Source organism: Salmo trutta, chromosome 17, assembly GCF_901001165.1.
Source record: "Salmo trutta chromosome 17, fSalTru1.1, whole genome shotgun sequence".
NCBI classification, from domain to species: Eukaryota; Metazoa; Chordata; class Actinopteri; order Salmoniformes; family Salmonidae; genus Salmo; species Salmo trutta.
In genome coordinates, this window is record NC_042973.1 from 11602538 (window position 1) to 11621160 (window position 18623).

Below are 18623 nucleotides of genomic sequence, written 5' to 3' on the forward strand. Positions count from 1 at the left end.
ATCAGGGGAAGAGTAACAAAAAATGTCTGCAGCATTGACGGTCCCCAAGAACACAGTGGCCTCCATAGTTCTTAAATGGAAGAAGTTTGGAACCACTAAGATTCTTCCTAGAGCTGGCTGCCCGGCCAAACTGAGCAATCGGGGGAGAAGGGCCTTGGTCAGGGAGGTGACCAAGAACCCGATGGTCACTCTGACAGAGCTCCAGAGTTCCTCTGTGGAGATGGGAGAACCTTCCAGAAGGACAACCATCTCTGCAGCACTCCACCAATCAGGCCTTTACGGTAGAGTGGCCAGAAGGAAGCCACTCCTCAGTAAAAGGCACATGACAGCCCACTTGGAGATTGCCAAAAGGCACCTAAAGACTCTCAGACCACGAGAAACAAGATTCTCTGGTCTGATGAAACTAAGATTTAACTCTTTGGCCTGAATGCCAAGCGTCACGTCTGGAGGAAACCTGGCACCATCCCTACAGTGAAGCATGGTGGTGGCAGCATCACACTATGGGGATGTTTTCAGTGGCAGGGACTGTGAGACTAGTCAGAATCGAGGGAAAGATTAACTGAGCAAAGTACAGAGAGATCCTTGATGAAAACCAACTCCAGAGCGCTCAGGACCTCAGACTGGGGGCGAAGGTTCACCTTCCAACAGAACAACGACTCTAAGCACACTGCCAAGACAACACAGGAGTGGCTTCGGGACAAGTCTCTGAATGTCCTTGAGTGGCCCAGCCAGAGCCTGGACATGAACCAGGTCGAACATAAATGGAGAGACCTGAAAATGGCTGTGCAGTGATGCTACCCATCCAACCTGACAGAGCTTGACATGATCTGCAGAGGAGAATGGGAGAAACTCCCCAAATACAGGTGTGCCAAGCTTGTAGAGTCATACCCAAGAAGACTGAAGACTGTAATCGCTGCCAAAGGTGCTTCAACAAAGTACTGAGTTAAGGGTCTGAATACTTTCAATTTGATATTTCAGTTGTTGTTGTTTTTTGTAAATTTGCAACAATTTATTAAAACCTGTTTTTGCTTTGTCATTATGGGGTATTGTGTGTAGATTGATGAAGAAGAAAAAACAATTTAATATATTTTAGAATAAGGCTGTATTGTAACAGAATTTGGAAAAAGTCAAAGGGTCTGAATACTTTCCGAATGCACTGTATGTGAATAACGTGAAGAGGTCAAGATTACAAACCTCTAACTCTGAGACTTTGGCCTCCAGACCGGACACCTTCTCCTGCTCTTTTGGCAGCTGGACTCTCAGTTTCCCCAGCTCATCATTCACACTCTGGATAGATAGAGAGTAAAACACACAGGTGTTCTAATAGAGAGTAAAACACACAGGTGTTCTAATGGAGAGTAAAACACACAGGTGTTCTAATGGAGAGTAAAACACACAGGTGTTCTAATGGAGAGTAAAACACACAGGTGTTCTAATGGAGAGTAAAACACACAGGTGTTCTAATGGAGAGTAAAACACACAGGTGTTCTAATGGAGAGTAAAACACACAGGTGTTCTAATGGTGCCAGGTAGTCATTAACTGTTTTATTAATCACATTGCTCTTAATGCTGCTTTCGACTAACACCAGTGTTACACTAGTGTATACACCCTTATGATATACTAGGGAAATTGTGTCTCCATAGCTAGGGCCTACAGTGAGGACTTGTGATGAGCAGAATCAACATCCTCCGCTGGGTGTTGAAGTCCACAGTTAGACATTATTATTTATATGTCAGCTGAAAAGTACCAGTGGCCTGGCTTTGGCCCCAAGTTAGAGCAGGTCCGCCTGAGACATGGCCCAGTGAGACACAGGTGCTGACCCACGCAGATGGAAACAGAAAAGTCTGAGACTTTTGGGTAAACACTAGGTGGAAATACACCATAAACTGCCCTTTCATGTGCTGCCGTAATGATATGATTTTGCTGCTGTCCGGGATTCCCCCATGGCACACGCTTTTCACAGAACTCCAGTCAAACTCACCTTGATCTGGTTCTGATGATTCATGCTCTCGGAGCTCATCTGGAACTTGATCGCCTCCATCTCCTCCCGACTTGAGTCTTTGAGGTTCCTCACCTGGCCCTCCGCCTTCTCTAGCTTCTCCTGGAGCTCCAGCATGGCTGCCGGAAGGTTCTCCATCATCCTCAGCTCCTCTCTCAGGCTGGCGTTCTCCTGGCGAAGGGCGGCCATGCAGGCCTCCTGCCGCTCCACCTCCCTGGACGTCCGCTCCTCTAGCTCCCCTATCCTGCCTGCCTCCCCCGCCCAGCCTTCCTTGGCCTGCTCCCTTTCTGCTGTCAGTCTACATATGGTCATCCCAAGCTCTGCCATCTCTGTATTGGCCCGGTGGAGGCCCTCGCGTGTCTCAACATTCTCCATGGCCAGCCTCTCGCTCTGGGTCTTGAGTGTGGCCAGCTCTCCTCTGGCGGAGGCCTCAGCGGCAGCCAATTCTGCCCGGGTGGCTGCCTCCACCCGGTCACGCTCCCTGCTCAGAGCCTCTTCCCTCTCATTGCACTGCAGGAGCTCGGCTACGTGCCTCTGGTTGAGTGCCTCGGTCTGGGCTTTAAGCTGCTCCGTTAGGGTCCTGAGTTCGTCTCTCTGGGCCTCCGTCACCTCCAGCTGGGCCTGGCTCCTCATCCTGTCCTCCGCAGAGGTGTTCAGCTGCACCCTCAGATCCAGCACTTCCGCCTGGAGCCTGGTCACTTCCTTCATGTTCAGCTCCAGCTGGCCCTCTACCATGGTCATTTTGGCGGCTATCTCCTGGCTCTCCTTGGCCTGGGCAGAGCTCCTCACTAGCTGGGTTCTCTCCACCGTCTGCTTCTCGGTGGTGACCCTCTCTATCAGCTTTGTCTTTTTGGCGCAGGCCTTTTCTGCATCTGTCTTAGCCTTCTCCAGTGCCCTCCCCCTGGCCTCTAGGGCCTCCACCCTGGCCTGGAGCTCTACACAGCCTTTCTCCTTGTTCTCGAGCTGGGCCTGCCGGTCTTTGAGCTGCTCCTGCAGGCTGGCCTCACTCCTGCGGGACCGACCCAAGCTCTTCTCCAGCTCTCCGATCTGCCCTTGGATGGCCTTCAGCTCATCCTGCATGGAGCTCAGGGCCGCACTCACCGTGGCCTGCTCCTCCCTCAGGCCTAGGTTCTCCTGCTCCAGCCGCTTACTGGCGGCGTCTGACACCTCGGCAGCCATGGCTGCCCTCTGCAGACTCTCGTCCAAGGCCCGGTTCTCCTCACGCAGCCTCCTGTCCTTCTCATCCACAGTCACTTTGGCATCGTCCAGCTGGCCCCTCAACTGCTTGTCAGAGGCCCTCAGAGCAGCCACCTCACCCTCAAGGGCTACCCGGCTTTCCGCCAGCTCCTTCTTCAGCTCCTCATTCCTCTTCACTGTGCCCAGCAACTTCCCGTTCAGCTCCATCAGGTTGGTGCACTGGGTCTTGTACTCCTCGATCCTATTGGCTTGCTCCCTGACGCTGGACTCCAGTTCTGAGAGGTTGGCGCTCAGGCCGTCGCGCTCTGTGGTCAGGCTATGGTTCTGGACCTCCAGGTGCTGGAGCTTCTGGGTGCTGGAGAGCAGCTGCGCCTCTCTGGTCTTCAACTGCTTCTTCAGGTAGAGGAGTTCCACTTCCAAGGCTTCTTTCAGATTTCCCATGCTTCCCTGGATCTCCTCTTTCTCCTCCTGCGCCCTGTCCCTGGCCTCCTCTGCCTGTATCTCCCTTTCTTCCAGAGCACTCTGGAGGTCATGCAGCTGCCTCTGCAGGTTGCTGGCCTCCTTCTCCCTCAAAGTCAATGCCCCCTGCAGCTTGTCAATGGCGTTACACTGCTCCTCTGCACACTCTGCGAACTTAGACTTCTCCTCTGCAGCAGACTTTGACAGCGCCTCCAGCTTGGCCTCATCCTCCTTTGCTGCCACCTCCTTGACCCTTAGCTCATTTGCCAGCTTCTCGGCCTGCCTCCTCCTATCCTCTCCCTCTGCCAGAGCCTCTATCTTCCCCCCCTCTGCCTCCTTCAGTCTGTCCAGCAGCTCGTGGATCTTCTGTGCTGAGTCAAAATAGCTGGTCGCCTGCTGGCCCTTCTCATCCAACACACCGTCCAGCTTGGCCATTAGTTCTACGTTCTTGCCCTCTGCGGCCACCAGCTTCTCCTGCAGGTGGCGCTGTTCTGCTTCCCTGGCCCTCTCCCCAGCCCTCAGGGTCTCCAGCTCGCGGGACAAGGCCTCCTCACGCCTCTCCAGGGCTTTCAGGGTCCCTTGCATACCCTGCTGTTCCTCCTGTGCGGTCAGGGACACGTCCAGCTGCCTCTGGAGTTCCACCACCACGCCTTTGAGCTCAGCACCCTCCTCCCCCATCAGGCGCACCCTGTCCTGGAGCTCCTGCTGTTTCAACTCTGACTGGTCCAGCTCCAGGCGGAGCTCGTCCAACATGCTCACCTCCACGCCGGAAGGCAGCGACTCGTTCAGCTCGCTCAGCATGCCCTGGCCATACTCAGGACTGCCGGGGAACTCATGAGCGTGCTGGTGGGGGGTATTAGAGGAACAGGGTACTAGAGTGAGTACTGCAGACCTGACACATTGTTAAGACTTCACTAGAAATGACTGTATGATCTCACAAGATATGACTAGCTCCTTATAGAACCATATTAGTCCCAGTAGAGTAAAAGCTCTGAGGAGCTGTGTCAGTACCTGTGAGTATGTGCTGGCCAGGCTGTTAATGCTGGAGCTGCGACTGGGTGGTTTCCACATGTGGCCAGGTGAGTTGGGCATGCCCAGTGTCCTCCTGGAGATCAGAAAACACACATGTGATGAGGTGACATCATCAAATGTCTACATTTGATCAATTCCTCAATCCAATGCGCAGCATCTTGAGTATGGGGTGCATTTATAAACATAATGACTTTGCGATTGGTTACCTTGCAAAGGTGGGCCAGGACGAGTCAAGGTCATGACCCCTGGAAGCCACGTCAAACTGGATCTCGTTGAGCTCATACAGGTGACTTACGATGTCAACACTTAGGTGGGATTTCAGCAAGGGGCTGCGAGCATAGTACCAGTCACTGCAAGGAGAAGGAGAGAAGCATATAGACAGGGAAATGAGTGGAGAGATAGGCATAACAACACGCACGTGCATATATTCACATAGAAATACCTTCCCTAACACACTTGGATTGTTCGTTATATTAAATCACTTCGACACTTACAAAAAGTACTTTTTTGGACTAATGGGCATGCCTTTCACAAACACACAGGGACATTTCACAAGTACATCGAGCATATAGACGTGGTTCTGTACAACAGGAGAAGTAACATTTTGAGAAGCAGATTGGTACAAAATGCTGTATCTATACTCAGTCAGACAACGTCTACTCCCCTCCCACTGGACACTGCTTCCAGTAACCTTTGGCAACATAAGAACCGGCACACTGTGTTTACTCACCTGAGGAACAGGGAAATGTTTACAGAAGTAAAACACCACAAGGGAAAAGAGAAATGAAAGGCGCTAACAAGAATCAGGAAGGAAACATTGTTTACTTGAAACAATCGATTTCAGAATAGTAGTCTGTAACATAAACAAGTCCCTTCATTTACCCAAACACTATCCCAGACGTGAACCTATGACCTACGCACCCATGTTTAACACCTAAAACTGTTGCTGGAGTAGGGTCAGGTTTGAGATTTGAAAAAAAAAGTGTCTGCTCACTTTGCAGTTCCCAGGTATAATATTTCTTTGAGACATGACCCCCTCTTTGCCACAGGGATTTCAACCAATGGCCTTCTGTGAATCCTGTGCTGGGTTGAGTTTTACCTGGTCACCCTTTGGTTCATCAGGCACTGCTGCAGCGTGTCGGCCAGTCGCTGGTGCACCAGGGAGTAACGAATGAAAGCCCTGCCTTTCCCCAGAGAAGTCTTCAGCTGGAAGGGAAAAGTAGAGGAAATATTCACAGTGCTCTACAGCAAATATATGTGATAGCTGTTCATCTGCCAATAAGACCTTAATCTAGTGTATGTGCTTCCTGAATGTGTCCATTAAAGGGATAGTTCAAATCAAAGTTCGTCAGACATTTTCATTCCTCAAAAGTGGTCTATAATCAATCATCAATATTCAACTAAATCCGTTATGTAGATCCTGTTAACAAATATGATTTGTTTTTCATGGCTAGTATCCACTACCCAGCAGAATGCTAAATTCCCCCATGCCCTTATAACTCCTTATCAGTGAGACTGACAATTGAGTGCATCTATGTTAATTATGCAATCCGTGACAGCTGCAATGTCAGGAGTATTATCCGTTTAATCACACAAGGGAAATATGCGTCAAAGTAGATTTGGTAGATCATTTGTAGATCCAGTTAATTTGTTCCTTCATTATTTCACATTTGGTGAAATTGTAATGGTATACATAACTTCAGACAGAGGGTACAAAGAAATGGTGACAGTGGTGTTTGCTGTGACCCATAAAAAGGTGGTAAAGAACTCTAAAGATCATCATTAAGTATGAATTACTACTATACATTGTGTAATAACAGTTGACGATTCTTATAATTGACTTTTAAAAGTGCTGATCTCTATACCTCAGGGATGGATTTGACAAAGCGGATACCATCGTTGGCTCCTTTGATCTTGGCCAGACAGTCGCTGAAATAATCCCAGTAGTCTTTTCTGGTACCAAGAAATGTCGTCTTCTCCTTCTGGTCAAACTGAAAAGTGTAGATGACGTGTTAGCGACAAATTGTATATGACCTACTGTACAGAGATCTGAACAATGCCATATTGGTGAGCATAGCAGGTTGGCCTTGATTTGACTTGGACTCTGTGCGGCGGTTTCCTGGACACAGATTAAATCTAATCCTGGACTGAAAAGCATGTTGCTTAATCTGTGTCTGGTAGAAAAAAAAACTGATTGTTCTATAGATTTTTTGATTAATTAACTAGTCCTGGATGTTGCTTTGGTGCCTTGGTCCCGCTTAAAGAAAGGGAAAACACTGTTCGTACTATACCACTGTCTATGAACAGTGAGTAACTCACCTGTAGAAGGTACTCCAGTTTGTAGGAGAATTTCTGCAGATTGGGACTATCATCTGTGATTGGCTCCCCATTCTCCCTGTACTCTTTAGTGAGCTCAGCAACAGCATCTGTGGTTCAGAGAGAGGACATGAGAGAGCGAGAGAAATACAGAGGCTGTCGCAGAACACAAACGGATGTAAACAGATGGTTTTTCTCTATTTTTACTATGTTCTACATTGTAGAATAATAGTGAAGACATAAAAGCTATGAAATAGCACATATGTAATCAAGTAGCAACCAAAAAAGTGTTAAACAAATCAAAATATATTTTATATTTGAGATTCTTCAAAGTAGCCACCCTTTGCCTTGATGACAGCTTTGCACACTGTTGGCATTCTCTCAACCAGCTTCCAACAGTCCTGAAGGAGTTCCCACATATGCTGAGCACTTGTTGGCTGCTTTTCCTTCACTCTGCGGTCCAACTCATCCCAAACCATCTCAATTGGGTTGAGGTCGGGTGATTGCGGAGGCCAGGTCATCTGATGCAGCACAGCTGTTCTTGCCATAATATGGACTTGATCTTTTACCAAATAGGGCTTTCTTCTGTATATCACCGCTATCTTGCCACAACACAACCGATTAACTCAAATGCATTAAGGAAAGAAATTCCACAAATTCACTTTTAACAAGGCACACCTGTTAATTGAAATGGATTCCAGGTGACTACCTCATGAAGCTGGTTGAGAGAATGCCAAGAGTGTGCAAAGCTGACATCAAGGCAAAGGGTGGCTACAATTAAGAATCTCAAATATAAAATATATTTTGATTTGTTTAACACTTTTTTGGTTACTACATGATTCCATATGTGTTATTTCATAGTTTTGATGTCTACACTATTATTGTACATTGTAGAAAATAGTAAAAAATAAAGAAAAACCCTGGAACAAGTAGGTATGTCCAAACTTTTGACTGGTACTGTACATCGACATTACACGAGCATTCCCCTCACTCGTACACAGCTGACAGGAACTGAGTTTCTACTACACAAGCTTTACCTGTTGAGAGAAACACATTATTGTGATCGTCCCTGACCTGGTAGCCTCTTCCTCCTGAACTAAATGGAAAAAAACGTAAATCGATCTAGGCCAATAGGCACAGTATCTGTTGAACGTTTTGAATGGGCACAGAAACCCTGACATTTCTAGAAACCATTACAATGCACCAAACATACAGTACACACAGTCAGATGATACATTTCAATGGTTTCCAGGTCATATACAGGTCAAAACTGATGGAGTCAAAAGCCCAGTATATCCACCCAGGCATGTCTCCCCAACCCCAACCCCTACCCACAACCTCTAACTCCACACAGACGACCCCTTCCTCACACATCCCAGCTCAGTACAATTACCCACTTGCCTCTCATCCAGCGTAAAAACAGGAAAGATACCCGTGACGGGTGCAGCCTGAGGCTCAGCACCCCCTCTCTCTCTCGCTGCATGCTGACAGGGCCTCTCTGTCGCCCCAGCCACACCCTGGGGGGTACACCCCGGGGACTGGGGGAGAGGGTCGGCTCCATGATGTCGTCCCAATGAGGAGACCGGACAACCAATGTGTGGAAAGAAATGCTGTCGGGCTTGAAGCCGAGGCCAAGCCAGTTACATCTAGGCCACAGCAACCCTTCTGTCACTTTCTCTACCTCTGTGATCCTACTCTCTTTCTATCTTTCTCTCCCTCTCTGACTCTCGATGTCAGCCGACAGTGGCGGTCTACCCCTGTAACTATCACACAGGCCCGCACGCACTGGTTGTTACAAAGGGCCCGACACGCGAGAAGTCACACGCAGTCACGCACACAAAAACACACAATGGCAGTGTACCATGCAGATCTCTGATAATCCTCTGAAGCTGGCTCTCCCCCACACCGCCGGCCATGGTCCGACTGGCTCTATGGCAACCAGGTCACGGGGTGATACACAGTCTGCTGAATCAGAGAATCAGATGGACAGTCAGGAACAAAAGACATGCATGTACTGACACACACACGCACGCAGGCAGGCGGACTGGGACCAAAAATCTACCCCCATTATTAGCTACATAATGATCATTTAGACAAGTTAGACAATCTGACTGGGCTAAAAATGGACCAGCCCTACATCTCAGTACTACATCCCTTTCACATTCTGTCTGTCATTCACTCACTATATCACACACACACACGCATGCATGCAAACACACACATACAGTCAAACACACACACACACTTTCATTACACAATTCTAAGCACCGCTGGAGACCATGCTGTGGTTTGAACTCCACCTACCTTGGTCGTGGCTAAAAATGTGAAATATTTGATGCTGGTACATAAGCCTGTGAGCTCAGTGTTACCTCAAGACAAGTCTGAGAAATAAATAGATCAGCTTTCTATGAGTTCCACAGGGAACTCACTTTTAGAATATGGTGTTCTTGGATTCTAAATATGGTGTTCTTGGATTCTAAATATGGTGTTCTTGGATTCTGAATATGGTGTTCTTGGATTCTGAATATGGTGTTCTTGGATTCTGAATATGGTATTCTTGGATTCTGAATATGGTGTTCTTGGATTCTGAATATGGTGTTCTTGGATTCTGAATATGGTGTTCTTGGATTCTAAATACGGTGTTCTTGGATTCTGAATATGGTATTCTTGGATTCTGAATATGGTATTCTTGGATTCTGAATATGGTGTTCTTGGATTCTGAATATGGTGTTCTTGGCTCTCTGGTTGTATAGAGATCACCCTCTGCGGGGCCAGAACAAACAGATGCATCTGGTTTTCATGGGAAATGGAAAGAGATCCTGTGACGCAACTACCACATTTGGACGTTAACAACAAAGATTGTACAGTATGAAGATAGGCAGAAACTGCTTCTCCAGTAGAAATCCCTGATCACACTTGTAGGTGAACGTCATGATGACGTTGGCTAGCTGAGCTCATGCGTAGAAACACGGGTTTAATGGTCATCTCGCACTGAACTGCGCATGTGCAGGCCGTCAAATCAAAAGCACTTCTTCGATATAAAGTTGTTTTGGACAAAAATGAAAGCGTGTCAGTTTGTCACTTTCACGAGGTTGGAGTATTAAGATGTTCAACTAGTTAAGACATTGGCTCAAATCTAGGTCGTACCTTTAGATTTCAAGAAAATTAACTAAGGAAGAATTTTTCACTTCTCTCATTGATTTCTCAAACTCCAAACCCCGGCCTGGTCTGCTTAGTCTGTTTCGCAAGTCCCGCCTCTGGTTTTTAGAAACGCTGTATTAACAAGGCGACACCAGGCAACACGCCACCTTAACATACTGACCACACCAGCTGCGTTGCGTGCGTGAGCGTGGCAAAATAAATGTACACATACATTACATGGCCAAAAGTATGTCACCTACTCGTCGAACATCTCATTCCAAAATCATGGGCGTTAATATGGAGTTGTGCCCCCCTTTGCTACTATAAACAGCCACTCCTCTGGGAAGGCTTTCCACTAGATGTTGGAACATTGCTGCGGGGACTTGCTTCCATTCAGCCACAAGAGCATTAGTGAGGTCGGGCACTGATGTTGGGCGATTAGGCCTGGCTCGCAGTCGGTGTTCCAATTCATCCCAAAGGTGTTCGATGGGATTTAGGTCAGGGCTCTGTGCAGGTCAGTCAAGTTCTTCCACACTGATTTCGACAAACCATTTCTGTATAGACCTCACTTTGTGCACAGGGGCATTGCACGAGGGCTTTGCACGGGGGCATTGGGGTTGGCAGGTAGCCTAGTGGTTAGAGCGTGGGCCAGTAAACGAAAGGTTGCTGGATCAAATCCCTGAGCTGACAAGGTAAAAATCTGTCGTTCTACCCCTGAACAAGGCAGTTAACCCACTGTTCCCCGGTAGGCCGTCATTGCAAATAAGAATTTGTTCTTAACTAACTTGCCTAGTTAAATAATGGTTAAATAAAAAAAACTATGACATTGTTATGTTGAAAGAGGAAAGGTTCTTCCCCAAACTGTTGCCACAAAGTTGGAAGCATAGAATAGTCTAGAATGTCATTGTATGCTGTAGAGTTAAGATTTCCCTTCACTGGAACTAAGGGGCCTAGCCTGAACCATGAAAAACAGCCCCAGGCCATTATTCCTCCTCCACCAAACTTTACAGTTGGCACTATGCATTGGGGCAGGTAAAATAACAACCCAATGTTTATATCCCAGGACAAATTAGCTGGCAACAGCAAGCTAGCTATCTAAATGTCCATGAATGTCTCATGTGTTTCACTCTGTCCCCAAATTAATATAGTTGGTTCAAATATTTTTGATATTTCAACCTGCATGTCCTGATCTCATCCTATGTGGATGGACAAAATCAACATGTGCGCTATGGCGCACGCGGACGCACGTGCCCAGTGTAGTCAGCATGTAACTCCTCCTTGGTTCACCAGTGCAGAAGAGAACCTTCCCCGACAGGGCCATAAAAAATGAAACGCTGCTCAGGCGTTTCTGTTATGCCTGCTATGTTACATGCTGACTAGACTGGGCACTTGCATGCGTCCGCGTGCACACGCATGTTGATTTTGTCCATCCACACCAATCGCAATCTAGACAAGCAGATTGAAATATCAAAACAAACTCTGAACCAACTATATTAATTTGGGGACAGGTCGAAACCCATGAAACATTCATGGACATTCAGCTAGCTAGCTTGCTGTTGCTAGCTAATATGTCCTGGGATATAAACATTGGGTTGTTATTTTACCTGAAATGCACAAGGTCCTTTTTTTCTGGAACTTTGTAGAATTTTGACCCATTTTGAGATAAAAGGTGAAACCTAGTTAGTTCTAGTAATCTCTCCTCCTTCAGTCTTCTTCTTCTGTGAACTTTATATGGCGGTTGGCAACCAACTTTAATAAGGTGCATTACCACCACCAACTGGACTTGCCAAATTCTATTTTAGCGCCTGGCTACTCAGACACTCGTTGACACGCGCGAGCGTTTTGGATGAAATGATTGAATAACATGTATGTGTACATTTATTTTGCAACGCAGGTGGTGTGGTCAGCATGTTAGGTTACATAGAGATTTTTCCATTTACCACAGCATCCATTGCCTCACCTCCACACCTATCATTTACTATACTGAGAGTTTTGCTTAGTCTTATCTACGATAGGTGAAGTGGATATTATTAGGTTGGCACTCAGGCTACAAAGGCAAATATGTCTATAAAATATGCAGGCCGACAGTTAGGCATACTGCAAATTCTAAAATACAGTGTCAGACTTCTTAATTCAGGTGTGACTGTCTTTTTCTTTGGTTCTTCCTTTCTTATTTATCAACGTTCTTTCTCTCTCTATATATCTTAGCCTAGTAACGCAGTTTAATGTAATGGGTGCAAATGTGCACTGTATTATATACAGCTGAAGTCGGCAGTTTACATAGACTTAGGTTGGAGTCATTAAAACTCGTTTTTCAACCACTCCAAAAATGTATTGTTAACAAACTATAGTTTTGGTAAGTCGGTTAGGACATCTACTTTGTGCACGACACAAGTAATTTTCTAACAATTGTTTACTGACAGATTATTTCACTTACAATTCACTGTATCGCAATTCCAGTGGGTCAGAAGTTTACATACACTGAGTTGTCTGTGCCTTTAATTAAACAGCTTGGAAAATTCCAGAAAATGATGTCATGGCTTTAGAAGCTTCTGATAGCCTAATTGACATCATTTGAGTCAATTGGAGTTGTACCTGTGGATCTATTTCAAGGTCTACCTTCAAACTCAGTGCCTCTTTGCTTGACATCATGGAAAAATCAAAAGAAATCAGCCAAGAAAATCAGCGCCAGTCTACAAAGAATTGTAGACCTCCACAAATCTGGTTCATCCTTGGGAGCAATTTTCAAACGCCTGAAGGTACCACATTCATCTGTACAAATAATAGTACGCAAGTATAAACACCATGGGACCACGCTGCCGTTATACCGCTCAGGAAGGAGACGCGTTCTGTCTCCTAGAGATGAACGTACTTTGGTGCGAAAAGTGCAAATCAATCCCAGAACAACAGCAAAGGACCTTGTGAAGATGCTGGAGGAAACAGGTACAAAAGTATCTATATCCACAGTAAAATGAGTCCTATATCGACATAACCTGAAAGGCCGCTCAGCAAGAAAGAAGCCACTGCTCCAAAGCCAGCATAAAAAAGCCAGACTACGGTTTGCAACTGCACATGGGGACAAAGATCGTACTTTTTGTAGAAATGTCCTCTGGTCTGATGAAACAAAAATAGAACTGTTTGGCCATAATGACCCTCGTTATGTTTGGAGGAAAAAGGGGGAGGTTGCAAGCCAAAGACCACCATCCCAACCGTGAAGCACGGGGGTGGCAGCATCATGTTGTTGGGGTGCTTTGCTGTAGGAGGGACTGGTGCACTTCACAAAATAGATGGCATCATGAGGCAGGAAAATTATGTGGATATATTGAAGCAACATCTCAAGACATCAGTCAGGAAGTTAAAGCTTGGTCGCAAATGGGCCTTCCAAATGGACAATGACCGCAAGCATACTTCCAAAGTTGTGGTAAAATGGCTTAAGGACAACAAAGTGTAGGTATTGGAGAGGCCATCACAAAGCACTCTTGTCAAACCTGTGGAAAATATGTTGGCAGAACTAGGATTAAATGTCAGGAATTGTGAAGAACTCAGTTTAAATGTATTTGACAAAGGTTTATGTAAACTTCCGACTTCAACTGTATATTGTGTGTGTGTTTAAATTGCATAGTTGTATCCTCTGAGTGGAACAGACTGTATTGTGGCTGCAACAAGAATGCATCATTGAAAACTGTTGCGTAAGAACAGGGTAATGTCTAACTATCAATCCCCGGAAGGCGAAAACATTGTGTACTAGTCCTTTAAACATTTTACTTGTCGCTAAAAGTTGATTATGTTCGCACACAGATTTTCATGAGAAAATCCATCGATCGATTGTAATACACGAGAGACTAACAAAGCTCCAATCAGACCGCGATGATGCCAAAAGAGGAAGTGGGGAGGAACTGTAAACTAAGTGAAACTATTCATACATTGTTGTATCGTTTTCTAATTGTTGGATAAGGGGAACCGATTAAAACTGGGAGCGGACCTATTATGGCTTGTATTTAAAAAGAACAAGCTGTCCAAACGTTACAAAAAATATAGACTGTACTTAATTCTTAATAGCTATTCAAATTAAAACACTAATTGGCAAAACATTTGATTCTAGACTACATTATGTTGCACAACACATTTGACTAAAACCCTAAATAAAATGGGCTGGTATGTCCACATAGCTAATAATGTTGTTATTATTATCTGACTATATCCAGTGACAGTCTGTCCTTGGCATGTATATAGCCCTAAATAAGTTATTTCATTGTAAGTGAATGTACATAAAACACATTTATATTAATATAAACAAATAGACATTGATCATTTAAGAAAGAAAACTACTTAAACGTACGTTAAACTGCGTGATCCATGAAAATCCAGATAGTTTACATCCACACACAATCTTGCTATGTATGGGGCGGCAACAATAACTAGATTGACAAGTACGTCAACCACTTACAATGCGAGAATGAGGACAAGGGCAGGGATTTCACTAGTTACCATAGCCACAAAGTCATAATTGGCTGTAGGCCTATCGTTATTTTTTTTTGCTTTCTGGTATTCATTTAAAGTTACAGTTAGGCATAAACTTAGCAGTGTGGTTAAGGTTAAGGTTTGCGGTTAGGGATAGGTTTAAAATCAGATTTTAAGAAGATAAATTGTAGAAATAGGCGGTGTTTATGACTTTGTGGCTGGGGTAACTAGTGACGACCCAAGGGCAGAGGACTCGGTATGTATAGTTTGGTTGTAGAGTATTACAAGGTAAATAGTAAAATCGTGTGGCGTGATTAATGTAGGACTGGTTTATTTCTCAGGACAACCACACCCCACTCAGGCATGATTTGTAAGAAAATAGGCTTTTAGCCAGAGCTGCACAGGCGAAGAGAAAGGGCTTACTTGGGCCCAATATCTGCCCATGAAAATATGACCACGAAGTGGGTTGAAACTTGGTCTCAGAGCATTTCGTATTCTATAGGTAAATCCGAGACACTCCATTTATACTGAACATAAATATAAACGCAACATGTAAAGTGTTGGTCCCAAGTTTCATGAGCTGAAATAAAAGATCCCAGAAATGTTCCATATGCACAAAAAGCTTATTTCTCTACAATGTTGTGCACAAATATGTTTACTTCCAAATCAAATTTTATTTGTCACATACACATGGTTAGCAGATGTTAATGCGAGTGTAGCGAAATTCTTGTGCTTCTATTTCCGACCATGCAGTAATATCTAACAAGTAATCTAACCTAACAATTTCACAACTACCTGCATAGGCAAGATGCAGTAGATGGTATAGAGTACAGTATATACATATGAGATGAGTAATGTAGGGTATGTAAAAATTTATAAAGTGGCATTGTTTAAAGTGGCTAGTGATACATTTATTACATAAATGTTTCATTATTAAAGTGGATAGAGATGAGTCAGTATGTTCGCAGCAGCCACTCAATGTTAGTGATGGCTGTTTAACAACAGTCTGATGGCCTTGAGATAGAAGCTGTTTTTCACTCTCTCGGTCCCTGCTTTGATGCACCGGTACTGACCTCGCCTTCTGGATGATAGCGGGGTGAACAGGCAGTGGCTCGGGTGGTTGCTGTCCTTGATGATCTTTTTGGCCTTCCTGTGACATCGGATGGTGTAGGTGTCCTGCAGGGCAGGTAGTTTGGCCCCGGTGATGCGTTGTACAGACCTCACTACCCTCTGGAGAGCCTTACAGTTGTGGGCGGAGCAGTTGCCGTACCAGGTGGTGATGCAGTCCGACAGGATGCTCTCGATTGTGCATCTGTAAAAGTTTGTGAGTGTTTTTGGTGACAAGCCAAATTTCTTCTGCCTCCTGAGGTTGAAGAGGCGTTGCTGGGCCTTCTTCCCCACACTCTCTGTGTGGGTGGACCATTTCAGTTTGTCCGTGATGTGAACGCCGAGGAACTTATAACTTTCCACCTTCTCCACTACTGTCCCGTCGATGTGGATAGGGGACAGTAGTGGGTTATTTTCCTGACACCACACTCCGAGGGCCCTCACCTCCTCCCTGTAGGCCATCTCGTTGTTGTTGGTAATCAAGCCTACCACTGTAGTGTCGTCTGCAAACTTGATTATTGAGTTGGAGGCGTGCATGGCCACGCAGTCATGGGTGAACAGGGAGTACAGAAGAGGGCTGAGAACGCGCCCTTGTGGGGACCCAGTGTTGAGGATCAGCGGGGTGGAGATGTTGTTACCTACCCTCACCACTTGGGGGCGGCCAGTCAGGAAGTCCAGGATCCAGTTGCACAGGACGGGGTCGAGACCCAGGGTCTCGAGCTTAATGACGAGTTTGGAGGGCACTATGGTGTTAAATGCTGAGCCGTAGTCGATGAATAGCATTCTTACATAGGTATTCGTCTTATCTAGATGGGTTAGGGCAGTGTGCAGTATGATTGTGATTGCGTCGTCTGTGGAGCTATTGGGGCGGTAAGCAAATTGGAGTGGATCTAGGGTGTCAGGAAGGGTGGAGGTGATGTGGTCCTTGACTAATCTCTCAAAGCACTTCATGATGACAGAAGTGGGTGCTACGGGGCGATAGTCATTTAGCTCAGTTACCTTCGCTTTCTTGGGAACAGGAACAATGGTGGCCCTCGTGAAGCATGTGGGAACAGCAGACTGGGATAAGAATTGATTGAATATGTCCGTAAACACACCAGCCAGTTGGTCAGCGCATGCTCTGAGGACGCGGCTGGGGATGCCGTCTGGGCCGGCAGCCTTGCGAGGGTTAACACGTTTAAATGTTTTACTCACGTTGGCTGCAGTGAAGGAGATGCAGGTTTTGGTAGCGGGCCATGTCAGTGGCACTGTGTTGTCCTCATAGCGAGCCAAAAAGTTGTTTAGTTTGTCTGGGAGCAAGACATCGTGGTCCGCGACGGGGCTGGTTTTCCTTTTGTAGTCCGTGATTGACTGTAGACCCTGCCACATACCTCTCGTGTCTGAGCCGTTGAATTGTGACTCTACTTTGTCTCTATACTGAAGCTTAGCTTGTTTGATTTCCTTGCGGAGGGAATAGCTACACTGTTTGTATTCGGTCATGTTTCCGGTCATCTTGCCCTGATTTAAAGCAGTCGTTCGCGCTTTCAGTTTTGCACGAATCCACGGTTTCTGGTTGGGGAATGTTTTGATAGACGCTGTGGGTACAACATCACCGATGCACTTGCTAATAAACTCACTCACCGAATCAGCATATTCATCAATGTTATTGTCCGACGCTATGCGGAACATATCCCAGTCCACGTGATTGAAGCAATCTTGAAGTGTGGAATCCGATTGTTCGGACCAGCGTTGAACAGACCTGAGCACGAGTGCTACCTGTTTAAGTTTCTGTCTATAGGCTGGGAGCAACAAAATGGAGTCGTGGTCAGATTTTCCAAAAGGAGGGCGGGGGAGGGCTTTAAATGCGTCGCGGAAGTTAGAATAACAATGATCCAGGGTTTTGCCAGCCCGGGTTGTGCATTCGATATGCTGATAAAATTTAGGGAGCCTTGTTTTCAGATTAGCCTTGTTAAAATCCCCAGCTACAATAAATGCAGCCTCAGGATATGTGGTTTCCAGTTTACATAGAGTCAAATGTAGTTCTTTCAGGGCCGCCGATGTGTCTGATTGGGGCGGGATATACACAACTGTGATTATGAATGAAGAGAATTCTCTTGGAAGATAATGCGGTCGGCATTTGATAGTGAGGAATTCTAAGTCAGGTGAACAAAATGACTTGAGTTCCTGTATGTTGTTATGATCACACCACGTCTCGTTAATCATAAGGCATACACCCCCGCCCTTCTTCTTACCAGAGAGATGTTTGTTTCTGTTGGCGCGATGCATGAAGAAGCCGGGTGGCTGTACCGACTCTGATGACGTATCCCGAGTGAGCCATGTTTCCGTGAAACAAAGAACGTTACAATCTCTGATGTCTCTCTGGAAGGCAACCCTTGCTTGGATTTCATCTACCTTGTTGTCAAGAGACTGGACATTGGCGAGTAGTATGCTCAGGAACGGTGCGCAATGTGCCCACTGTCATGACATTGGTGTAACGGCCGTCGTAGGAAGTGGACCAAAATGCAGCGGGTACGTGATTGCTCATCTTTATTTTATGATGCACACTATACAAAAACAACAAAAGGAAAAAACGAACGACAGCTAAACTGTAATGCAGGCTGAACATAGCAGTGCACAAACAACCTCCCACAATTCCCATGACAAACCCACCCCTATACATAGGACCTTCAATCAGAGGCAATGAGGAACAGCTGCCTCCAATTGAAGGCCCAATCCCAATAAACTAAACATAGACTAGACTGAACATAGAAATACACTAACATAGAACATAGACCAAAACCCCAGAATACTCTAAACAAACACCCCTCTACATAAACACACACCCCGAACCACATAAAACAAATACCCCCTGCCACGTCCACCAAACAATAATAACAAATAACCCCTTTACTGGTCAGGACGTGACAGTAC

The 18623-nt window shown here is 45.8% G+C and overlaps 1 protein-coding gene across 3 annotated transcripts in view; it reads right to left on the minus strand.

Annotated features, from left to right (window-relative positions):
* The window catches only part of LOC115151587 (FYVE and coiled-coil domain-containing protein 1), a 49704-nt gene extending 35139 nt beyond the window's left edge, over positions 1–14565 (minus strand). The window contains exons 1-9 of one of the 3 annotated variants that reach the window (XM_029695637.1): positions 14485–14565; positions 8866–8966; positions 7008–7114; positions 6554–6679; positions 5788–5894; positions 4895–5038; positions 4668–4761; positions 1983–4499; positions 1195–1287 (exon numbers count right to left, since the gene is read on the minus strand). In XM_029695637.1, coding sequence (XP_029551497.1) covers positions 1195–1287; positions 1983–4499; positions 4668–4761; positions 4895–5038; positions 5788–5894; positions 6554–6679; positions 7008–7114; positions 8866–8920 — 3243 coding nt within the window. In that variant the 5' untranslated portion in view covers positions 8921–8966; positions 14485–14565. Of the gene's footprint in view, positions 1–1194; positions 1288–1982; positions 4500–4667; positions 4762–4894; positions 5039–5787; positions 5895–6553; positions 6680–7007; positions 7115–8865; positions 8970–14484 lie in introns of all 3 variants that reach the window. The other 2 variants (XM_029695638.1, XM_029695639.1) reach the window with 2 other exon arrangements.
* Positions 14566–18623: the final 4058 nt, after the last annotated feature.